The 26,553-nt window shown below is 43.5% G+C and overlaps 1 protein-coding gene across 1 annotated transcript; it reads right to left on the bottom strand.

Annotated features, from left to right (window-relative positions):
- Positions 1-1,575: 1,575 nt before the first annotated feature.
- Positions 1,576-24,229, bottom strand: LOC139392015 (1-acylglycerol-3-phosphate O-acyltransferase ABHD5-like). The gene is made up of 7 exons (XM_071139655.1): positions 24,138-24,229; positions 21,988-22,073; positions 21,323-21,770; positions 18,189-18,343; positions 10,369-10,480; positions 8,401-8,581; positions 1,576-2,313 (listed from the first exon to the last, which is right to left on the bottom strand). Exons 1-7 carry the CDS (start codon positions 24,167-24,169, stop codon positions 2,173-2,175), a joined length of 1,155 nt encoding a protein of 384 aa, XP_070995756.1. The 5' UTR covers positions 24,170-24,229; the 3' UTR covers positions 1,576-2,172.
- Positions 24,230-26,553: the final 2,324 nt, after the last annotated feature.

The following is a 26,553-nucleotide window of genomic DNA, read 5'->3' as shown; positions in this document are numbered from 1 at the left end:
GTTCAGTGAGGATCTCTGAATGATCCAATGTTGACCTAAATGACTAATGATGATAAATACAATCCACCTGTGTGTAATCAAGTCTCCGTATAAATGCACCTGCACTGTAATAGTCTCAGAGGTCCGTTAAAAGCGCAGAGAGCATCATGAAGAACAAGGAACACACCAGGCAGGTCCAAGATACTGTTGTGAAGAAGTTTAAAGCCGGATTTGGATACAAAAAGATTTCCCAAGCTTTAAACATCCCAAGGAGCACTGTGCAAGCGATAATATTGAAATGGAAGGAGTATCAGACCACTGCAAATCTACCAAGACCTGGCCGTCCCTCTAAACTTTCAGCTCATACAAGGAGAAGACTGATCAGAGATGCAGCCAAGAGGCCCATGATCACTCTGGATGAACTGCAGAGATCTACAGCTGAGGTGGGAGACTCTGTCCATAGGACAACAATCAGTCGTATATTGCACAAATCTGGCCTTTATGGAAGAGTGGCAAGAAGAAAGCCATTTCTTAAAGATATCCATAAAAAGTGTCGTTTAAAGTTTGCCACAAGCCACCTGGGAGACACACCAAACATGTGGAAGAAGGTGCTCTGGTCAGATGAAACCAAAATTGAACTTTTTGGCAACAATGCAAAACGTTATGTTTGGCGTAAAAGCAACACAGCTGAACACACCATCCCCACTGTCAAACATGGTGGTGGCAGCATCATGGTTTGGGCCTGCTTTTCTTCAGCAGGGACAGGGAAGATGGTTAAAATTGATGGGAAGATGGATGGAGCCAAATACAGGACCATTCTGGAAGAAAACCTGATGGAGTCTGCAAAAGACCTGAGACTGGGACGGAGATTTGTCTTCCAACAAGACAATGATCCAAAACATAAAGCAAAATCTACAATGGAATGGTTCAAAAATAAACATATCCAGGTGTTAGAATGGCCAAGTCAAAGTCCAGACCTGAATCCAATCGAGAATCTGTGGAAAGAACTGAAAACTGCTGTTCACAAATGCTCTCCATCCAACCTCACTGACCTCGAGCTGTTTTGCAAGGAGGAATGGGAAAAAATGTCAGTCTCTCGATGTGCAAAACTGATAGAGACATACCCCAAGCGACTTACAGCTGTAATCGCAGCAAAAGGTGGCGCTACAAAGTATTAACTTAAGGGGGCTGAATAAATTTGCACGCCCAATTTTTCAGTTTTTGATGTGTTAAAAAAGTTTGAAATATCCAATAAATGTCGTTCCACTTCATGATTGTGTCCCACTTGTTGTTGATTCTTCACAAAAAAATACAGTTTTATGTTTATGTTTGAAGCCTGAAATGTGGCAAAAGGTCGCAAAGTTCAAGGGGGCTGAATACTTTCGCAAGGCACTGTAATTGATTTAGAATTTATTAGAATATATTTTACAAATATATTTTTACCAGCTCAAAATAACTAAATAGTTTCAACCAGCTCAATATTTGTTTTTTTCAGTAAGGGAGCAAAGCTTCTCTGAGCTCTGGCAACACTATACCCCTGAAAGTAAGAGAGAAAAATCCCAGTCAACTTTGTACCAGTTCACAACAGAAAACAAGTTTTTCCTTTGGTTACCAAAATTGTCTTACAATCTTTATTCCTGTAGTTTTGCTTGCCGGTACTCTGTGAATGTGAACATGAGCTGTTAGCCTACTGGCAGCAGCTTTGAGACATGTCCATTAGTAAAAAAAACTAAATCCCTGTTCATTATTCTTTCTTTAAGAAAAGATAACAAGAACTGCAGAAAATACATTTGACATTTCTTTAAAAAAAAAATGATATCCACGACAGTCAACTTTGTACTGGTTAGCCCTAGATCATTCTCTAATCATCCCATATCAGCCTAGATCATTATCTAACCGTCAGCTCTAGTAGGTCCTCAGTGAGGAAAGGGTGTTTGCTTACAGTCTGAACTTAACAATGGTCCTTCTCCTCAGAGCCAAAATGTTATTCCTGCCACAACTCCTCCCTTCCTCTGCCTCTCTCCCCCCTCCTCCTTCTCTGCATCTCTCCCCTCCTCCTTCTCTGCCTCTCTCCCCTCCCCCTTCTCTGCCTCTCATCCTTCTCGCCCTCCTCTCATCCTTCTCGCCCTCCTCTCATCCTTCTCGCCCTCCTCTCATCCTTCTCGCCCTCCTCTCATCCTTCTCGCCCTCCTCTCATCCTTCTCGCCCTCCTCTCATCCTTCTCTCCCTCCTCTCATCCTTCACTCCGTCCATCCTGGCTAGGATGTGAAGAATGTTCTGATTGAAGTCATCTGGCTGGTCAGCAAATACATAGTGACCTCCTCCCCTTATCACCTGGAGAGAGAGAGAGAGAATTATATATTTTCCCTTTTGTACTTTAAATAATTTGCACATCGTTACAACACTGTACATACCGTAGCCATAATGTGACATTTGAAATGTTTCTATTCCTTTAACTTTTGTCAGTGTAATGTTTTCTGTTCATTTTTTATTGTTTATCTATTTCACGTGCTTTGGCAATATAAACATATGTTTCCATTGCCAATTAAGCCCTTTGAATTGAATTGAAAGATCCATAATCAACCATCAAAGCTGAACAAACTGCATACTATTAAGAGATTGCTATAGATGGAAGGAAAGTAGTGTGGAAACCTACCAGAAAACAATTAGAGTACAACAAATTCAATCCCTTAAAAGTATATTTGACCTCTCAGATTCACTATAAAATCGAAACATTTCAACAAGACAACCGTAGAAAATGTACAACAATGACAAGTGGTTTGATGAGTAAATTCACTTAAATTCAAAAAACGCAAAAACCTAAGAAAGAAATGGAGGAACCTGTCCAACCAAAAACACAGAGAGACCCAGAAAACATGAGCCTACGCCGTCACTATAGTGAATCACTAAAACAATACAGAAATACACTACAGAAAAAGAAGGAACAGCACGTCAGAAATCAGCTCAAAGTCATTGAAGAATCCATAGAATCTAACCACTTCTGGGAAAATTGGAAAACACTTGTAAGGGGTGCTTAACTGGTGGCAGAGAAGTCAGACGCAGGAGAGCAGAACTGGGTAATAACCGGAGCAGTTTAACTTCTTTGATATAGGGGGCGCTCTTTTAATTTTTGGATAAAAAAAACATTCCCGTTTTAAACAAGATATTTTGTCACGAAAAGATGCTCGACTATGCATATAATTGACAGCTTTGGAAAGAAAAAACACTCTGACGTTTCCAAATCTGCAAAGATATTATCTGTGAGTGCCACAGAACTGATGCTACAGGCGAAACCAAGATGAAATGTTCAGTTTAATATCAAAACCACAGGCATCCAGAAATGCAACGTATGGGTACAAAACCCATAGCGCACCAGACAACACCGTGCACATGCACTTACAACAAACAATTCCGCACAAAGACATGGAGGGAACAGAGGGTTAAATACCCAACACGTAATGGGGGAATGAAAACCAGGTGTGTGGGAAAAACAAGACAAAACAAATGGAAAATGAAAAAATGGATCGGCAATGGCTAGACGACCAGTGAAGTCGATCGCCGAACACCGCCCGAACAAGGAGAGGAACCGACTTCGGCAGAAGTTGTGACAACACTAAACAAACAACCACACAAAGAGTTATCTATCCAAAACAGAGATGCATGGATTAACCACTTCTCCAATCTTTTTGGCTCTATAACAAAGAACAAACAGCAAAAACATATACATGATCAAATACAAATCGTAGAATCAACTATTAAAGACTACCAGAACCCACTGGATTCTCCAATTACATTGAATGAACTACAGGACAAAATAAAAACCCTCCAACACAAAAAGACCTGTGGTGTTAATGGTATCCTAAATTAAATGAGGAAATATACAGACCACAAATTCCACCCTACTAGACTCTGAAGTCAAATGTCTACTGTTTGCTGTCCCCAATCAAGGAGGACTTACGGCAGCACCTAGATCTTCTGCACAGATTCTGTCAGACCTGGAGCCCTGACAGTAAATCTCAGTAAGACAACAACAATGGGGTTCCAAAAAAGGTCCAGTTGCCGTGACCACAAATATTAACTCCATCTAGATCCAACCGAGAATTCACAAAATGGGGCACAAAAATCAAAACATCCTCTGTGTACAACGTAGAACACCAAAGATCCCCAGGACAGCAACACAATTAGATCCAACCAAATCAATCATGAGGAAACAAAATATAACTACTTGACGCAGTGGTAGAATACCTGACCACTTTGACCTACCCAAAATTAAGAAATGCTTTGACTATGTATTGACTCAGGGAGCATAGCCTTGCCATTGAGAGAGGACTCCATAGGCAGACCTGGCTCTCAAGAGAAGACAGGCTATGTGCACACTGCCCACAAAATTAGGTGGAAACTGAGCTGCACTTCCTAACCTACTGCCAAATGTATGACCATATTTTAGAGACCCATATTTCCTTCAGATTACACAGACACAGAAAGAATTTGAAAACAAATCCAATTTTGATAAATTCCCATATCTATTGGGTGAAATAGCACAGTGTGACATCACAGCAGCAATTACTTAGCAGTAGCAATTACTTAGGTTTAAAAATAAGCTCAACTGGACACCTTAATGAGGCAGTGAATGAACTGAGATAGAACTGAGATAAACACCCCATTGAAACACTGCATGCAGAGTTCTGTAAGATTATCCTACATGTCCAGAGGAAAACTACAAACAATGCATGCAGGGCAGAATTAGGCCAATATCCACTAATAATAAAAACTCAAAAAAGATAAATTAAGTTTAGGAAACATCTAAAATACAATGACCCCCTCTCATATCACTACCAAGCCCTGCAATGCCAAGAGCTGAGCAAAGAAAATAGTCCCCTCATCCAGCTGGTCCTGGGGCTGAGTTCACTAACCTGTTCTACTAACACACTGAAGCCTCAGTCCCCTCATCCAGCTGGTCCTGGGGCTGAGTTCACAAACCTGTTCTACTAACACACTGAAGCCTCAGTCCCCTCATCCAGCTGGTCCTGGGGCTGAGTTCACAAACCTGTTCTACTAACACACTGAAGCCCCAGTCCCCTCATCCAGCTGGTCCTGGGGCTGAGTTCACAAACCTGTTCTACTAACACACTGAAGCCTCAGTCCCCTCATCCAGCTGGTCCTGGGGCTGAGTTCACTAACCTGTTCTACTAACACACTGAAGTCTCAGTCCCCTCATCCAGCTGGTCCTGGGGCTGAGTTCACTAACCTGTTCTACTAACACACTGAAGCCCCAGTCCCTTCATCCAGCTGGTCCTGGGGCTGAGTTCACTAACCTGTTCTACTAACACACTGAAGCCCCAGTCCCCTCATCCAGCTGGTCCTGGGGCTGAGTTCACTAACCTGTTCTACTAACACACTGAAGCCCCAGTCCCCTCATCCAGCTGGTCCTGGGGCTGAGTTCACTAACCTGTTCTACTAACACACTGAAGCCCCAGTCCCCTCATCCAGCTGGTCCTGGGGCTGAGTTCACTAACCTGTTCTACTAACACACTGAAGCCTCAGTCCCCTCATCCAGCTGGTCCTGGGGCTGAGTTCACAAACCTGTTATACTAACACACTGAAGCCTCAGTCCCCTCATCCAGCTGGTCCTGGGGCTGAGTTCACCAACCTGTTATACTAACACACTGAAGCCTCAGTCCCCTCATCCAGCTGGTCCTGGGGCTGAGTTCACAAACCTGTTATACTAACACACTGAAGCCTCAGTCCCCTCATCCAGCTGGTCCTGGGGCTGAGTTCACTAACCTGTTATACTAACACACTGAAGCCCCAGTCCCCTCATCCAGCTGGTCCTGGGGCTGAGTTCACTAACCTGTTCTACTAACACACTGAAGCCTCAGTCCCCTCATCCAGCTGGTCCTGGGGCTGAGTTCACAAACCTGTTCTACTAACACACTGAAGCCCCAGTCCCCTCATCCAGCTGGTCCTGGGGCTGAGTTCACAAACCTGTTATACTAACACACTGAAGCCCCAGTCCCCTCATCCAGCTGGTCCTGGGGCTGAGTTCACCAACCTGTTATACTAACACACTGAAGCCCCAGTCCCCTCATCCAGCTGGTCCTGGGGCTGAGTTCACTAACCTGTTCTACTAACACACTGAAGCCTCAGTCCCCTCATCCAGCTGGTCCTGGGGCTGAGTTCACAAACCTGTTCTACTAACACACTGAAGCCTCAGTCCCCTCATCCAGCTGGTCCTGGGGCTGAGTTCACAAACCTGTTCTACTAACACACTGAAGCCTCAGTCCCCTCATCCAGCTGGTCCTGGGGCTGAGTTCACAAACCTGTTATACTAACACACTGAAGCCCCAGTCCCCTCATCCAGCTGGTCCTGGGGCTGAGTTCACAAACCTGTTATACTAACACACTGAAGCCTCAGTCCCCTCATCCAGCTGGTCCTGGGGCTGAGTTCACCAACCTGTTCTACTAACACACTGAAGCCTCAGTCCCCTCATCCAGCTGGTCCTGGGGCTGAGTTCACAAACCTGTTATACTAACACACTGAAGCCTCAGTCCCCTCATCCAGCTGGTCCTGGGGCTGAGTTCACTAACCTGTTATACTAACACACTGAAGCCCCAGTCCCCTCATCCAGCTGGTCCTGGGGCTGAGTTCACTAACCTGTTCTACTAACACACTGAAGCCTCAGTCCCCTCATCCAGCTGGTCCTGGGGCTGAGTTCACAAACCTGTTCTACTAACACACTGAAGCCCCAGTCCCCTCATCCAGCTGGTCCTGGGGCTGAGTTCACAAACCTGTTATACTAACACACTGAAGCCCCAGTCCCCTCATCCAGCTGGTCCTGGGGCTGAGTTCACCAACCTGTTATACTAACACACTGAAGCCCCAGTCCCCTCATCCAGCTGGTCCTGGGGCTGAGTTCACTAACCTGTTCTACTAACACACTGAAGCCTCAGTCCCCTCATCCAGCTGGTCCTGGGGCTGAGTTCACAAACCTGTTCTACTAACACACTGAAGCCTCAGTCCCCTCATCCAGCTGGTCCTGGGGCTGAATTCACAAACCTGTTCTACTAACACACTGAAGCCTCAGTCCCCTCATCCAGCTGGTCCTGGGGCTGAGTTCACTAACCTGTTCTACTAACACACTGAAGCCTCAGTCCCCTCATCCAGCTGATCCTAGGGCTGAGTTCACAAACCTGTTCTACTAACACACTGAAGCCTCAGGACCAGAACACAGTCAAAACAAAACTATATTGCTTATTGGGAAACACAAGAACAAACACAAAGCAAAATGCAGTGCTATCTGGCCCTAAATCGACAGTACACCATGGCTAAATATTTGACCATGGTTACTGATCAACACCTTAGAAGAACCTTGACAAAGTACAGGCTCAGTGAGCAGAGCCTTGCCAGTGAGAAGGGTAGACCCAGGAAACCCTGTCTCCCTGTAGAGGAAAGGCTGTGCAACCACTGCACCACAGCAGAACCTGGCTCCCTGTAGAGGAAAAGCTGTGAAACCACTGCACAACAACAGAACCTGGCTCCCTGTAGAGGAAAGGCTGTGAAACCACTGCACAACAACAGAACCTGGCTCCCTGTAGAGGAAAGGCTGTGCAACCACTGCACCACAGCAGAACCTGGCTCCCTGTAGAGGAAAGGCTGTGAAACCACTGCACAACAACAGAACCTGTCTCCCTGTAGAGGAAAGGCTGTGAAACCACTGCACAACAACAGAACCTGGCTCCCTGTAGAGGAAAGGCTGTGCAACCACTGCACCACAGCAGAACCTGGCTCCCTGTAGAGGAAAGGCTGTGCAACCACTGCACCACAGCAGAACCTGGCTCCCTGTAGAGGAAAGGCTGTACAACCACTGCACCACAGCAGAACCTGAGACGGAGCTGCATTTCCTGACAAAATGTCAAAAATATAAAACAATCAGAGTGTCATTTCCCAAAATTTGAAACCCTTATTCAAGGTTTCAAAGACCTCTCTGATGAGGATAGGCTACCCGTCCTGTTGGGGGAGGACGCAGAGAGCTGTGGGTTGGCAGCGCACTACATTACTGCCTGCCATAAGATGAAAGACAGTGTCTGACAGACCAATCAACCTGCACATGTCCTCTACTGTATGCTTATTGTTATTGTTGAATGTATGGTTATTTTGACACTTGGTTATTGTTGTTACTGTTGTCCTGTTGACAATTTTGATTCTCATTTTTATATTGTAAATATCCAAAATAAGCCAATATAGCAAATGTAATTGAATTCAGAGAGAGAGAGAGAGACAGAGAGAGAGAGAGAGAGCGAGAGAGAGAGAGAGCGAGAGAGAGAGTGAGAGAGAGAGAGAGAGAGAGAGAGAGAGAGAGTGAATGACCGATCCATTTCATAACACTTTCAGAGAACTTGCTACAAGAATCATCAACTCACCACGATGTCCACATCCAGTCTGATTTTCTGGAGAGTGTATCCCGAGTCACTGTCGATGCTGGATCGGGATCCATAGATGATGGATATGGGAATGTTGGGTCGGATGTGTACGATACGATCCAGCATCGGTCTCTTAGCCCAGCCATATGGTACCGTCATGTTCTTAAATGCTGCTTCACCACTATGGAGCGAGAACGGGTGTTAGAGAGTGTGTGTGTGTGTGTGTGTGTGTGTCTGAGTCTGAGTGAGTGAGTGAGTGAGTGAGTGAGTGAGTATATATATATATATATATATATATATATATATATATATATATATATATATATATATATATATATATATATATATATATATATATACACAGTGCCTTGCGAAAGTATTCGGCCCCCTTGAACTTTGCGACCTTTTGCCACATTTCAGGCTTCAAACATAAAGATATAAAACTGTATTTTTTTGTGAAGAATCAACAACAAGTGGGACACAATCATGAAGTGGAACGAATCAAAAACTGAAAAAATTGGGCGTGCAAAATTATTCAGCCCCTTTACTTTCAGTGCAGCAAACTCTCTCCAGAAGTTCAGTGAGGATCTCTGAATGATCCAATGTTGACCTAAATGACTAATGATGATAAATACAATACACCTGTGTGTAATCAAGTCTCCGTATAAATGCACCTGCACTGTGATAGGTTTAGAGGTCCGTTAAAAGCGCAGAGAGCATCATGAAGAACAAGGAACACACCAGGCAGGTCCGAGATACTGTTGTGAAGAAGTTTAAAGCCGGATTTGGATACAAAAAAATTTCCCAAGCTTTAAACATCCCAAGGAGCACTGTGCAAGCGATAATATTGAAATGGAAGGAGTATCAGACCACTGCAAATCTACCAAGACCTGGCCGTCCCTCTAAACTTTCAGCTCATACAAGGAGACGACTGATCAGAGATGCAGCCAAGAGGCCCATGATCACTCTGGATGAACTGCAGAGATCTACAGCTGAGGTGGGAGACTCTGTCCATAGGACAACAATCGTCGTATATTGCACAAATCTGGCCTTTATGGAAGAGTGGCAAGAAGAAAGCCATTTCTTAAAGATATCCATAAAAGTGTCGTTTAAAGTTTGCCACAAGCCACCTGGGAGACACACCAAACATGTGGAAGAAGGTGCTCTGGTCAGATGAAACCAAAATTGAACTTTTTGGCAACAATGCAAAACGTTATGTTTGGCGTAAAAGCAACACAGCTCATCACCCTGAACACACCATACCCACTGTCAAACATGGTGGTGGCAGCATCATGGTTTGGGCCTGCTTTTCTTCAGCAGGGACAGGGAAGATGGTTAAAATTGATGGGAAGATGGATGGAGCCAAATACAGGACCATTCTGGAAGAAAACCTGATGGAGTCTGCAAAAGACCTGAGACTGGGACGGAGATTTGTCTTCCAACAAGACAATGATCCAAAACATAAAGCAAAATCTACAATGGAATGGTTCAAAAATAAACATATCCAGGTGTTAGAATGGCCAAGTCAAAGTCCAGACCTGAATCCAATCGAGAATCTGTGGAAAGAACTGAAAACTGCTGTTCACAAATGCTCTCCATCCAACCTCACTGAGCTCGAGCTGTTTTGCAAGGAGGAATGGGAAAAAAATTCAGTCTCTCGATGTGCAAAACTGATAGAGACATACCCCAAGCGACTTACAGCTGTAATCGCAGCAAAAGGTGGCGCTACAAAGTATTAACTTAAGGGGGCTGAATAATTTTGCACGCCCAATTTTTCAGTTTTTGATTTGTTAAAAAAGTTTGAAATATCCAATAAATGTCGTTCCACTTCATGATTGTGTCCCCTCAACTTGTTGTTGATTCTTAACAAAAAATACAGTTTTATATCTTTATGTTTGAAGCATGAAATGTGGCAAAAGGTCGCAAAGTTCAAGGGGGCCGAATACTTTCGCAAGGCACTGTACCTACCTGGGTGTCTGTGCATTGAGATGGTAGATGTAGTCTGATACAGTGTTGTCATCAAACACTGAAGAGTACTTCTGTTTAAAATCTGACCTGATGGTCTGGACCAACATCGGACCTGAGTGAGTAAGAAAGGAATGGAGGAGGGATGGAGAGAGGGATGGAGGAGGAATGGAGAGAGGGATGGAGGAGGAATGGAGAGGGGGAGGGAGGAGGAATGGAGAGGGGGAGGGAGGAGGAATGGAGAGGGGGAGGGAGGAGGATTGGAGAGAGGGATGGAGGAGGAATGGAGAGAGGAATGGAGGAGGAATGGAAGAGGAATGGAGAAGGAATGGAAGAAGAATGGAGAGAGGGAGGGAGGAGGAATGGAGAGAGGTGTGGAGGAGGAATGGAGAGAGGGATGGAGGAGGAATGGAGAGAGGTGTGGAGGAGGAATGGAGAGAGGGATGGACGAGGAATGGAGAGAGGGGTGGAGGAGGAATGGAGAGAGGGATGGAGGAGGAATGGAGAGAGGGAGTCCACCAATTAACACCTTTCATGTTGTAACATCTTGCAAGTCTTTCAACTTGTGTGTTCTTCAAAGTATCCACACGTTGCCTTGATGACAACTTTGCACACTCTTGGCATTCTCTTAACCAGCTTCATGGGGCAGTCACCTGGAATGCATTTCAATTAACAGGAGTGCCTTGTTAAAAGTTCATTTGTGGACTTTCAGTCCTTCTTAATGTGTTTGAGCCAATCAGTTGTGTTAAACTTCTTAGGGCTGAGATCCCGCTAACGGGATCGATATGACAACAGCCAGTGAAAGTGCAGGGCGCCAAATTCAAACAACAGAAATCTCATAATAAAAATTCCTCAAACATACAAGTATCTTATACCATTTTAAAGGTAATCTTGTTGTTAATCCCACCACAGTGTCCGGTTTCAAATAGGCTTTACAGCTAAAGCACCACAAACGATTATGTTAGGTCAGAGCCAAGTCACAGAAAAACACAGCCACGTTTCCAGGCAAAGGGTGGAGTCACAAAAATCAGAAATAGAGATAGAATTAATCACTAGCCTTTGATGATCTTCATCAGATGACACTCATGGGACTTTATGTTACACAATACATGTATGTTTTGTTTGATAAAGTTCATATTTATATTTAAAAAATCTCAGTATACATGGGCTATTGTGTTCAGTAGTTCCAAAAACATCCAGTGATTTTGCAGAGAGCCACATCAATTTACAGAAATACTCATTATAAATGTTGATGAAAATACAAGTGTTATACATGGAATTATAGATACACTTCTCCTTAATGCAACCGCTGTGTCAGATTTCAAAACAGCTTTACGGAAAAAGAAAACCATGCAATAATCTGAGTACGGCGCTCAGAGACCCAACAAGCCAAATTGTGCAGTCAACAGAAGTCAGAAATAACATTATAAATATTCACTTACCTTTGATGATCTTCATCAGAATGCACTCCCAGGAATCCCAGTTCCACAATAAATGTTTGATTTGTTAGCTACTTTTGTTAGCGCATTTTGAAAAACAAATCCAACCTCACGAAGCGTGTTCACTAGTTGCAGACAAAATGTCAAAAAGTTATGTTACAGTCCGTAGAAACATGTCAAACAATGTATAGAATCAATCTTTAGGATGTTAACATAAATCTTCAATAATGTTGCAACCGGAGAATTCCTTTGTCTTCAGAAAAGCAATGGAACTAGAGCTACCTCTCACGTGAACGAGCGTCACGAGCTCAAAGCATTCTGACAAACCTCTGACTCATTCCCCTCTCATTCGGCCCCACTTCACAGTAGAAGCATCAAACTAGGTTCTAAAGACTGTTGACATCTAGTGGAAGCCTTAGGAAGTGCAACATGACCCCATAGACACTGTATATTCAATAGGGGCTGGGTTGAAAAACTACAAACCTCAGATTTCCAACTTCCTAGTTGGATTTTTTCTCAGGTTTTTGCCTGCCATATGAGTTCTGTTTTACTCACATACATCATTCAAACAGTTTTAGAAACTTCAGAGTATTTTCTATCCAAATATACTAATATGCATATATTAGCAACTGGGACAAAGTAGCAGGCAGTTTACTCTGGGGACCTTATTCATCCAAGCTACTCAATACTGCCCCCAGCCATAAGAAGTTTTAAAAGTTAAGGGTGGTATACAAAATATAGCCCTATTTGGTAAAAGACCAAGTCCATATTATGGAAAGAACAGCTCAAATAAGCAAAGAGAAACGACAGTCCATCATTACATGAAGGTCAGTCAATCTGGAAATTGTCAAGAACTTTGAATGTTTCTTCAAGTGCAGTCGCAAAAACCATCAAGAGCTATGAAGAAAGTGGCTCTCATGAGGACCGCCACAGGAAAGGAAGGCCCAGAGTTACCTATCCTGCAGAGGATAAGTTCATTAGAGTTACCTGCCTCAGAAATTGCAGCCCAAATGAATGCTTCACAGAGTTCAAGTAACAGACACATCTCAACATCAACTGTTCAGAGGAGTCAGCATGAATCAGTCGTTCATGGTCGATTACTGCTAAGAAACCACTACTGAAAGACACCAATAATAAGAAGAGATTTGCTTGGGCCAACAAACACGAGCAATGGGCATTAGACTGGTGGAAATCTGTTCTTTGGTCTGATGAGTCCAAATTTGAGATTTTTGGTTCCACCCGCTGTGTGTTTCTGAGATGCAGAGTAGGTGAACGGATGATCTCCGCATGTGTGGTTCTCACTGTGAAGCATGGAAGAGGAGGTGTGATGGTGTGGGGATGATTTGCTGGTGACACTGTCAGTGATTTATTTAGAATTCAAGAAACACTTAACCAGCATGGCTACCACAGCATTCTGCAGCGATACACCATCCCATCTGGTTTGGGCTTAGTGGGACTATCATTTGTTTTTCAACAGGACAATGACACAACACACCTCAGGCTGTGTAAGGGCTATTTGACCAAGAAGGAGAGTGATGGAGGGCTGCGTCAGATGGCCTAGCCTCCACAATCACCCGACCTCAACCCAATTGAGATAGTTTGGGATGAGTTGGACTGCAAGTGAGGGAAAAGCAGCCAACAAGTGCTCAGCATATGTGGGAACTCCTTCAAGACTGTTGGAAAAGCATTAAGATGGTTGAGAGAATGCCAAGTGGTCAAAGCTGTCATCAAGGCAAAGGGTGGCTACTTTGAAGAATCTAAAATATACAATATATTGAGATTTTCTTAACACTTTTTTGGTTACTACATGATTATTGTGTTATTTCCTAGTTTTGATGTCAACTATTATTCTACAATGTAGAAAATAGTAAAAATGAAGAAAAACCTTTGAATGAGTAGGTGTGCCCAAACTTTGCCTGGTACTCTATATCGTACCCAGTGGTCCAGCCAGTCTTAGTATATACAGTGCTTTAGGAAAGTATTCTTGATTTCTTTCATCACATTCCCAGTGGGTCAGAAGTTTACATACACTCAATTAGTATTTGGTAGCATTGCCTTTAAATTGTTTAACTTGTGTCAAATGTTTTGGGTAGCCTTCCACAAGCTTCCCACAATAAGTTGGGTGAATGATGGCCCATTCCTCCTGACAGAGCTGGTGGAACTGAGTCAGGTTTGTCGGCCTCCTTGCCCACACATGCTTTTTCAGTTCTACAAACACATTTTCTATGGGATTGAGGTCAGGGCTTTGTGATGGCCACTCCACTGCCTTGACATTGTTGTCCTTAAGCCATTTTGCCACAACTTCAGAAGTATGCTTGGGGTCATTGTCCATTTGGAAGACCCATTTGTGACCAAGCTTTAACTTCCTGACTGATGTCTGAAGATGTTGCTTCAATATATCCACATAATATTCCTCCTCATGATGCCATCTATTTTGTGAAGTGCACCAGTCCCTCCTGCAGCAAAGCACCCCCACAACATGATGCTGCCACCCCCATGCTTCACGGTTGGGAGGGTGTTCTTAGGCTTGCAAGCCTCCCCCTTTTTCCTCCAAACATAACGATGGTCATTATGGCCAAACGGTTGTATTTTTGTTTCATCAGACCAGAGGACATTTCTCCAAAAAGTACGATCTTTGTCCCCATGTGCAGTTGCAAACCGTAGTCTGGCTTTTTTATGGTGGTTTTGGAGCAGTGGCTTCTTCCTTACTGAGTGGCCTTTCAGGTTATGTCGATGTAGGACTTGTTTTACTGTGGATATAGATACTTTTGTACCTGTTTCCTCCAGCATCTTCACAAGGTCCTTTGCTGTTGTTCTGGGATTGACGTGCACTTTTCGCACCAAAGTACGTTCATCTCTAGGAGAAAGAACACATCTCCTTCCTGAGCGGTATGACGGCTGCGTGGTACCATGGTGTTTATACTTGCGTACTATTGTTTGTACAGATGAACGTGGTACCTTAAGATGTTTGGAAGTTGCTCCCAAGGATGAACCAGACTTGTGGAAGTCTACAATTATTTTTCTGAGGTCTTGGCTGATTTCTTTTGATTTTCCCATGATGTCAAGCAAAGAGGCACTGAGTTTGAAGGTAGGCCTTGAAATACATCCACAGGTACACCTCCAATTGACTCATGATGTCAATTAGCCTATCAGAAGCTTCTAAAGCCATGACATCATTTTCTGGAATTTTCCAAGCTGTTTAAAGGCACAGTCAACTTAGTGTATGTAAACTTCTGACCCGCTGGAATTGTGATACAGTAATTATAAGTGAAATAATCTGTCTGTAAACAATTGTTGGAAAAATTACTTGTGTCATGCAAACTATAGTTTGTTAACAAGAAATGTGTGGAGTGGTTGAAAAACGAGTTTAAATGACTCCAACCTAAGTGTATGTAAACTTCTGACTTCTAATGTAAGTATTCAGACCCTTTAGTCAGTACTTTGTTGAAGCAGCTTTAGCAGCAATTACAGCATCGAGTCTTCTTGGGTATGACGCTACAAGCTTGGCACACCTGTATTTGTGGAGTTTCTCCCATTCTTCTCTGCAGATCCTCTCAAGCTCTGTGAAGTTGGATGGGGAGCGTTGTTGCACAGCTATTTTCAGGTCTCTCCGGAGATGTTCCATTGGGTTCAAGTCCGGGCTCTGGCTGGGCCACTCAAGGACATTTAGAGACTTGTCCCAAAGCCACTCCTGTGTTGTCTTGACTATGTACTTAGGGTCGTTGTCCTGTTGGAAGGTGAACCTTCACCCCAGTCAGGTCCTGAGCGCTCTGGAGCAGGTTTTCATCAAGGATCTCTCTGTACTTTGCTCAATTCATCTTTACCTTGATCCTGAATAGTCTTCCAGTCCCTGACGCTGAAAAACATCCCCACAGCATGATGCGGCCACCATCATGCTTCACCGTAGAGATGGTGCCAGTTTTCCTCCAGACGTGGCGCTTGTCATTCAGGCCAAAGAGTTCAATCTTGGTTTCATCAGACCAGAGAATCTTGTTTCTCATGGTCTGAGAGTCCTTTAGGTGCCTTTTGGCAAACTGCAAGTGGGCTGTCAGGTGCTTTTTACTGAGGAGTGGCTTCCGTTGGCTTCCGTCTGGCCACTCAAACATAAGGGCCTGATTGACGGAGTGCTGCAGAGATGATTGTCCTTCTGGAAGGTTCTCCCATCTCAACAGAGAAACTCTAGAGCTCTGTCAGAAGGACAATTGGGTTCTTGTTCACCTCCCTGACGAAGGCCCTTCTCCCCGATTGCTCAAGTCCGGCCAGATCTAGGATGAGTCTTGGTGGATCCAAACTTCTTCCATTTAAGAATGATGGAGTCCACTGTGTTCTTGGGGACCTTCAATGCTGCAGACATTCTTTGGTACTCTTCCCCAGATCTGTGCCTTAACACAATCCTGTCTCAGAGCTCTACAGACAATTCCTTCTACCTCATGGCTTGGTTTTTGCTCTGACATACACTGTGAGCTGTGGGACCGGTGAGTGCCTTTCCAAATCATGTCCAATCAATTGAATTTACCAAAGGTAAATCTAAAGGATGATCAATGGAAACAGGATGCACCTGAGCTCAATTTCAAGTCTCATAGCAAAGAGTCTGAATACTTATGTAAATAAAATATTTATGTTTTTATTTTTCATACATTTGCAAAAATTTCTAAAAACCTTTGTTTGCTTTGTCAATTATGTGTGTTTAGATTGCTGAGGATGTGTTTTTATAAATAATCAATTTTAGAACAAGGCTGTAATGTAACAAAATGTGGAAAAAGTCAAGGGGTCTGAATACTTTCCAAAGGCACTGTATATCTTACCCAGTGGTCCAACCAGTCAGTGTTTATATCTTACCCAGTGGTCCAGCCAGTCAGTGTGTATATCTTACCCAGTGGTCCAGCCAGTCAGTGTTTATATCTTACCCAGTGGTCCAACCAGTCAGTGTTTATATCTTACCCAGTGGTCCAGCCAGTCTTAGTGTTTATATCTTACCCAGTGGTCCAGCCAGTCTTAGTGTTTATATCTTACCCAGTGGTCCAGCCAGTCAGTGTTTATATCTTACCCAGTGGTCCAGCGAGTCAGTGTTTATATCTTACCCAGTGGTCCAGCCAGTCAGTGTTTATATCTTACCCAGTGGTCCAGCCAGTCAGTGTTTATATCTTACCCAGTAATCCAGCCAGTCAGTGTTTATATCTTACCCAGTGGTCCAGCCAGTCAGTGTTTATATCTTACCCAGTGGTCCAGCCAGTCAGTGTTTATATCTTACCCAGTGGTCCAACCAGTCAGTGTTTATATCTTACCCAGTGGTCCAGCCAGTCAGTGTTTATATCTTACCCAGTGGTCCAGCCAGTCAGTGTTTATATCTTACCCAGTGGTCCAGCCAGTCAGTGTTTATATCTTACCCAGTGGTCCAGCCAGTCAGTGTTTATATCTTACCCAGTGGTCCAGCCAGTCAGTGTTTATATCTTACCCAGTGGTCCAGCCAGTCAGTGTTTACATCTTACCAAGTGGTCCAGCCAGTCAGTGTTTATATCTTACCCAGTGGTCCAGCCAGTCAGTGTTTATATCTTACCCAGTGGTCCAGCCAGTCAGTGTTTATATCTTACCCAGTGGTCCAACCAGTCTTAGTGTTTATATCTTACCCAGTGGTCCAACCAGTCTTAGTGTTTATATCTTACCCAGTGGTCCAACCAGTCTTAGTGTTTATATCTTACCCAGTGGTCCAATCAGTCTTAGTGTTTATATCTTACCCAGTGGTCCAGCCAGTCTTAGTGTTTATATCTTACCCAGTGGTCCAACCAGTCTTAGTGTTTATATCTTACCCAGTGGTCCAACCAGTCTTAGTGTTTATATCTTACCCAGTGGTCCAGCCAGTCTTAGTGTTTATATCTTACCCAGTGGTTCAGCCAGTCAGTGTTTATATCTTACCCAGTGGTTCAGCCAGTCAGTGTTTATATCTTACCCAGTGGTCTAGCCAGTCAGTGTTTATATCTTACCCAGTGGTCCAGACAGTCAGTGTTTATATCTTACCCATCCAGCCAGTCAGTGTTTATATCCCAGTGGTTCCAGCCAGTCAGTGTTTATATCTTACCCAGTGGTCCAGCCAGTCAGTGTTTATATCTTACCCAGTGGTCCAGCCAGTCAGTGTTTATATCTTACCCAGTGGTCCAGCCAGTCAGTGTTTATATCTTACCCAGTGGTCCAGCCAGTCAGTGTTTATATCTTACCCAGTGGTCCAGCCAGTCAGTGTTTATATCTTACCCAGTGGTCCAGCCAGTCAGTGTTTATATCTTACCCAGTGGTCCAGCCAGTCAGTGTTTATATCTTACCCAGTGGTCCAGCCAGTCAGTGTTTATATCTTACCCAGTGGTCCAGCCAGTCTTAGTGTTTATATCTTACCCAGTGGTCCAGCCAGTCTTAGTGTAGCCAGGAGGTTGAAGGGACTCATGACGACCCCCATGGCTCTGATCCACACTGGGATAGACTTCTCCTGATCCATGCTCTCTGGGCGGGCCGGGAACCCCCATGGCTCCACCAGGATCAGGTGTTTCACCCTGTAAACAGACACAGTGTGAACACATACACTGAGTGTACAAAACATTAAGAACACCTTCCTAATATTGAGTTGCGAACCCGCCCCTTTTGACCTCAGAACAGCCTCAAGTTGTTAGGGCATGGACTCTACAAAGTGTCCCCAAGTGTTTCATAGGGATGCTGACCCACGTTGATTGAAATGCTTCCCACAGTTATGTCAAGTTCGCTGATGTCCTTTGGGTGGTGATCATTCTTGATACACACAGAAAACTGTTGAGTGTGAAAAACCCAGCAGGGTTGAGTTCTTGACCCAAACCGGTGCTCATGGCACCTACTACCATACCCCATTCAATGGCATTTAAATAGTGTCTTGCCCTGAATGGCACACATAAACCATCCGTCTCAAATGTCTCAAGGCTTAAAAATCCTTCTTTAACCTGTCTCCTGCCCTTCATCTACACTGATTGAAGTGGATTTAACAAGTGACATCAATAAGGGATCATAGCTTTCACCTGGATTTGCCTGGTCAGTCTATGTCAGCCAAACTCAACTGGCGGACCGCGGTCCACGTCCGGACCCAGAGAAGGGTCAATCCGGACCGGACAACATTGCATTTTGTTATATTTTTAGACATCTTTTTTTTCATCACCTGGGCACAGCGGTGATTTTTCCCAACCATGTTGATTTCATCCAGAAGCTGAGGGATAACTTCCAGGCTCGCTTTGATGACATCACTGTTGGAAGAGAACTGCTGCTGCTCATCCAGAACCTCTTCATGGTCACAAAATGTGACAAAGTTGTCAGAAGAAGCAAAACAGATCTTCAGATGGGTAGATGTTACATCACTGCAGATGGAGTTGTTTGAACTACAAGAAAACGTGTCTTTGAAGGAGCAGGCTGGTGACTGTGACCCTGTCACTTCCTGGGGAAAGATGGTGCCTGCAGCTGAAGTCTTCGTTCTCAAGAAATTGGCACTTCTTTGGCTCCACATACAGCTGTGAATCGGCCTTCTCCACAATTAACTTTCTTAAAAACAAAAACCGCACCAGGCTCAACAATGAACACCTGCACCATTGTCTCAGGGTCGCTCTCTCACCATTTGTGTCAATATTCAAATCATTGGCAGGAGACAGAACAATGTAATTTCTCATTGATGCAAGGGCAAGGCCCACAGTGACTTCTACATGAATACTGCATGGCCCACAGTGACTTCTACATGAATACTGCATGGTCCACAGTTACTTCTACATGAATACTGCATGGCCCACGGTGACTTCTACATGAATACTGCATGGCCCAGAGTGACTTCTACATGAATACTGTGTAACGGATGTGAAACGGCTAGCTTAGTTAGCGGCGGTGCGCGCTAAATAGCGTTTCAATCGGTGACGTCACTCGCTCTGAGACCTTGAAGTAGTGGTTCCCCTTGCTCTGCAAGGGCCGCGGCTTTTGTGGAGCGATGGGTAACGATGCTTCGTGGGTGACTGTTGTTGATGTGTGCAGAGGGTCCCTGGTTCGCGCCCCGGTATGGGCGAGGGGACGGTCTAAAGTTATACTGTTACAACTGCATTGCCCACGGTGACTTCTACATGAATACTGCATGGCCCACGGTGACTTCTACATGAATACTGCATGGCCCACAGTGACTTCTACATGAATACTGCATGGCCCACAGTGACTTCTACATGAATACTGCATGGCCCACGGTGACTTCTACATGAATACTGCATGGCCCAGAGTGACTTCTACATGAATACTGCATGGCCCACAGTGACTTCTACATGAATACTGCATGGCCCACGGTGACTTCTATATGAATACTGCATGGCCCACGGTGACTTCTACATGAATACTGCATGGCCCACGGTGACTTCTACATGAATACTGCATGGCCCAGAGTGACTTCTACATGAATACTGCATGGCCCACAGTGACTTCTACATGAATACTGCATGGCCCACGGTGACTTCTACATGAATACTGCATGGCCCAGAGTGACTTCTACATGAATACTGCATGGCCCACAGTGACTTCTACATGAATACTGCATGGCCCACGGTTACTTCTACATGAATACTGCATGGCCCACGGTTACTTCTACATGAATACTGCATGGCCCAGAGTGACTTCTACATGAATACTGCATGGCCCAGAGTGACGTTCTGATTATAATTTTTCTTCAACTCTCCTTTGTTCTCCAGAAACATGCACTTTATTTCATTTAAATAAATAAATATTTTTGAAAGCCCATGTTATTTAACCTTTATTTAACTAGGCAAGTCAGTTAAGAACAAATTCTTATTTTCAATGACGGCCTAGGAACAGTGGGCCTTGCCCTTGCATCAATGAGAAATTACATTATTCTGTCTCCTGCCAATGCTTTGAACATTGGCACAAATGGTGTGAGAGCAACTCTGAGACAATGGTGCAGGTGTTCATTGTTGAGCCTGGTGCGGTTTTTGTTTTTTCTGCCTAGTTCGGTGGCAGAACGACAGATTTTTACCTTGTCAGCTCGGGGATTCGATCTTGCAACCTTTTTGGTTACTAGTCCAACGCTCTAACCACTAGTCTACCTGACGCCATGTACATTGGTTCAACAGTGCACTTTTTGCATAGACAATGATGCGACCACTTTTGTTCTTCAGCAATGTTGATAACATTTCGCACTAGTTTACATTCAAAAGAAGTTGTAATTAATACAAATTCTTAGTCTAATTTATTGTATTTAATGTACATTTTATAAAACAACGTGTTTCCTATGTCGTAGACGACTTTGCTTGCTACTACGCTGTACCACATCACCGATAAAGGACGGTGTCCATCCGGACCTTTGTCACCTAGGAGATTTGTGTCACTGCGCCATCTCCAATAGTAGTTGAGTATCCCTGGTCTATGTCATGAAAAAAGCAGGTGTTCCTAATGTTTTGTACACTCAGTGTACGTATGAACACACAGTATGAACACAAACACACGACCCCCCCTCCTCTCGTCCCGCTGACCTGTGTGGGTGTGTAAGTGTGTAAGCAGCAGCCAGGTATCCCCCCAGGTTGTGTCCCAGCAGGATCATTTCCTCCAGGCCCACCCTGTCTCTCCACTCCTCCAGGGCCCCTATGAACTGCTCCTCTGCCCCCTGGGGGTCCACACTGAACAGGGGCCTGCTGCTCCGACCGAACCCCAGCAGATCCAGGGCATACACGGCTCCACTGCCACACAAAGAGTCCAGGTTCTGAGCCCACAGACCCACACCACCCCCAAACCCATGGAGCAGCACCAGCGGAGGACGGGGACAGCGCTGGAGAGAGGGCTGGGGAGAAGAGGGATGAGGCTGGGACTTAGACTGGGGCTGGGGGGGGAGTGAGGGATATCCTTTGGCGTTGAAGGCTATGGTCCAGACATAGTTGCCATTGGATATCGGGACATCTTGCCTGGAGAATGGGGTCTTCACAGCTGAGAGGAGAGAAATGGAGGGATGGGATGAAAAAAGGAGGGATGGAGGAGAAAGATGGAGGGGAACAGGGAGGGAGAGCAAAATGAGAGAGGAGATAAGATGTGCAAGTATGACGGGTAGGAGAGAGGATGTAGTCATACCCACACACACACACACACACACACACACACACACACACACACACACACACACACACACACACACACACACTCTTACCCTTGAGCATTTTGTCCTCTGCATCCTTTAGCTGAGAGAGGGAGGTGGGGCACCAAGATGGAAGCCAACTGGAGATACACCTGTACCTGCGCACACACACACACACACACACACACACAACATTGCGTAAACGGTCCTGCTGATGTCATAAACCCAGTGAACTTTGACGTTCAGCGATCACGGAGGCAGACTTCTAACAGCTTTATAGCAAACTTCTCCAATAATCTCCCCTCATCTACAGTAGTCTAGCTATGTTAAATATAACCAACATTTACAATAATCTCCCCTTATCTACAGTAGTCTAGCTATGTTTAATATAACAAACTTCTCCAATAATGTCCCCTTATCTACAGTAGTCTAGCTATGTTTAATATAACAAACTTCTCCAATAATGTCCCCTTATCTACAGTAGTCTAGCTATGTTTAATATAACACACTTCTACAATAATGTCCCCTTATCTACAGTAGTCTAGCTATGTTTAATTTAAAATAACATGCCAACCAATGTGCAACGAGGTCTCCCTCTGGCTGAATAGTAAGACAGGGGTAGTCTATTAACTATCGGGTCATAATTTCAGTGTAACAAAGGAACAAAACCCTTTATAGAATCAATGATAAGACTCTTTCTAGCTACAGGTGTGAAAAACATTCTGAATGTCACAAAGTTATGTGGCTGGTTACAATGGTAGTGACAGACATATCCAGGCTTTAATAATCTTATCTCCACTGAGCTATGTCATTCTGTAATAAATACTGTACATTCAAAGGTCCACGTGACGTAGCGGCACTGTCACGCCCTGGTCGAGGTATTCTGTGTTTATCTTCATTTATTTGGTCAGGCCAGGGTGTGGCATGGGTTTTTGTATGTGGTGTGTTTTGTCCTGTGGTTTTGTTAGGAATTGGGTTTGTGGTTTAGTGGGGTTCTCTAGCAAAGTCTATGGCTGTCTGGATTGGTTCTCAATCGGAGGCAGGTGATTATCGTTGTCTCTGATCGGGAGCCATATTTAGTCAGCCATATTCTTTGAGTGTTTCGTGGGTGATTGTTCCTGTCTCTGTGTTTGTTGTCACGAGATAGGCTGTATAGGTTTTTGCGTTACGTTTGTTGTTTTGTATTTGTTCTTCTACATTAAAGAACATGAGTAACCACCACGCTGCATTTTGGTCCGCTCCTCTTTCAACAGACGAACGCCGTTACAGGCACCAAGTTCACAGGAAGCAATATGTCCATTTGTCAAGGCAGATCATTTTATACAAATAAAATTACACGTATAACTTTGTCACAAAATAAAACATATCTTAGTGAACTAAAATATTTAATGGTAGATGCGCTATGAGGCTGTGTGTTTGAATTCTAGTCGGGCCTACTAAATCAATTAATGGGTCTTTTTAAAACGAATGTTAACATCAGCATGTTTATATCAGAGTCATTAACATTGAGGCATATTGCTCAATGAGGTATCCTATCATTCCTTAAACATTCTGTAAGTTGTGGAACTCTGTAGAATAGCTCACTATAATAACTCTGTAGAATAGCTCACTATAATAACTCTGTAGAATAGCTCACTATAATAACTCTGTAGAATAGCTCACTATAATAACTCTGTAAAATAGCTCACTATAATAACTCTGTAGAATAGCTCACTATAATAACTCTGTAGAATAGCTCACTATAATAACTCTGTAGAACAGCTCACCATAATAACTCTGTAGAATAGCTCACTATAATAACTGTAGAATAGCTCTCTATAATAACTCTGTAGAATAGCTCACTATAATAACTCTGTAGAATAGCTCACTATAATAACTCTGTAGAATAGCTCACTATAATAACTCTGTAGAATAGCTCACTATAATAACTCTGTAGAATAGCTCACTATAATAACTCTGTAGAATAGCTCACTATAATAACTCTGTAGAATAGCTCACTATAATAACTCTGTAGAATAGCTCACTATGATAACTCTGTAGAACAGCTCACTATAATAACTCTGTAGAATAGCTCACTATAATAACTCTGTAGAATAGCTCACTATAATAACTCTGTAGAATAGCTCACTATAATAACTCTGTAGAATAGCTCACTATGATAACTCTGTAGAACAGCTCACCATAATAACTTGGTAAACAGTATTATATTAAAATCCACTCACCAGTGCTCGGCTGGATGCAGCTCCTCCGCCATCCTCCTCACAGTGAACTGTGGTGATCATCTGTCATCCATGCAGAGAAACTAAGTAGGAGTGGTAATTGGTAAGACCGCCCCACACACAATCTTTAGGCATGATAGTAGCCAATAGGAGAGAGCGGGGGAAAATGTACGGGACAGTTCGACTCAAGGTGTCCAAAAACAAAATGCACCCCCCTCCCCCAAATTAAAAAATATTTTTGCACGACCCTCCTCTTGTACTGTAGGATACATTGAACACCCTCCCCCACTCATATAATTAATTCAGAATAATATTTAAAACTACAAATACCAAGAACTATTGTGACCCTGTGTTTATTAACGCGGATATGGACTTTGCCCACTTCAGCATGCTTTTACGGCACAATCGATGTCATGCAGGGCTAAGGGGCCAGAAGGTTGAGGGTTCGCCAACCACCACGGACCAGCTCACTCTCCCTGCCTGTTTGATTAGACCTACACTATGATCAGAGCAGACTGCAGACAATGATCAGCTCGGGGGAAATCAGAGTTTAAAAATGTTGATGTCATATTTTTTATATATGCAACAGATTTTCACCCCATAGGGTTTCTGTGCCGATGCACCACACAACCAATCAAATCGACTTCAGGCGCTTCAATATCATGGTTTACAGTAAATAGACTGTCAATCAATAGACTGTCAATCAATAGACTGTCGATCAATAGACTTTCAATCTGGACAAACAGAAAATACATCATCCCTCCCCTACCTTGTAGACTTACCCAGTATGGAAGACTTGGCTTGACAATCTCTGAACGTCTTAAACCTTCTGAGTGTTTTGTTATGTCTCTTTCAGTCCATCAAGCCACTGCACAGTATGGATTGATTGAATAATTGATTTTATTTGTAAGTTAAGAAATACATATATACACACAGTACAAATGTTTTTTTAAGTGTCAGGGATTGCACGATAAAGTCGGGGACATAATTTCCATCGTGGTCCTTATTTTTTTTATATAAAAAATAAAATGCAATTTTTACCCCCTTTTCTCCCGAATTTTGTGGTATCCAATTGTTAGTAGTTACTATCTTGTCTCGTTGCTACAACTCCCGTACGGGCTCGGGAGAGACGAAAGTTGAAAGCCATGCGTCCTCCGAAACACAACCCAACCAAGCTGCACTGCTTCTTAACACAGCGTGCATCCAACCCGGAAGCCAGCCGCACGAATGTGTCGGAGGAAACACCGTGCACCTGGCGACCTGGTTAGCATGCCCTGTGCCCGGCCCGCCACAGGAGTCGCTAGTGCGCGATGAGACAAGGACATCCCTACCGACCGAACCCTCTCTAACCCGGACGACGCAAGGCCAATTGTGTGTCGCCCCATGGACCTCCCGGTCGCGGCCGGCTGCGACAGAGCCTGGGCTCGTGGTCTTATTTTTAACATAGATACATTACATAGACAGACACATAACATAGATACAATACATAGACACAATACATAGACACATCACATCACATAGATGCATTATATAGACACATTACATGACTGTAAGGGATTTCCTCCTTTTCTTCCGAAGAGGAGAAGCTAGAAGGATCGGAGGACCAATATGCAGCGTGGTTAAAGTTCATGGTTCTTTAATCAGAGAAACTATACATGAACAGAATACAAAACAAGAAACGTGAAAACCCAAAAACAGTCCTGTGTGGCACAAACACTGACAGAGGAGACAACCACCCACAAAATACTCAAAGAATATGGCTACCTAAATATGGTTCCCAATCAGAGACAACGATAAACACCTGCCTCTGATTGAGAACCACTCTAGGCAACCATAGACTTACCTAAACAACTACACTGAACACAATCCCATAAATCTAATAAACCACTAGACAAGACGAAACACAATAAATCACCCATGTCACACTCTAACCAAAATAACAAAGAAAACACAGATAACTAAGGCCAGGGCGTGACAATTACATAGACACATAACATAGAAACAATACATAGACACATAACATAGAAACAATACATAGATACATAACATAGATACATTACATAGATACATTACATAGATACATTACATAGATACATTACATAGACACATTACATAGATACATTACATAGATACATTACATAGACACATTACATAGATACATTACATAGATACATTACATAGATACATTACATAGATACATTACATAGACACATTACATAGATACATTACATAGACACATTACATAGATATATTACATAGATACATTACATAGATACATTACATAGATACATTACATTGACACATTACATAGATACTTTACATAGATACATTACATAGACACATTACATAGATATATTACATAGACACATTACATAGATACATTACATAGACACATAACATAGATACATTACATAGATAC

Source organism: Oncorhynchus clarkii, chromosome 32 (assembly GCF_045791955.1).
Source record: "Oncorhynchus clarkii lewisi isolate Uvic-CL-2024 chromosome 32, UVic_Ocla_1.0, whole genome shotgun sequence".
Lineage (NCBI taxonomy): Eukaryota > Metazoa > Chordata > Actinopteri > Salmoniformes > Salmonidae > Oncorhynchus > Oncorhynchus clarkii.
Note: the sequence above shows the minus strand (reverse complement) of the source record. Positions and strands in the feature narration are given on the sequence as shown.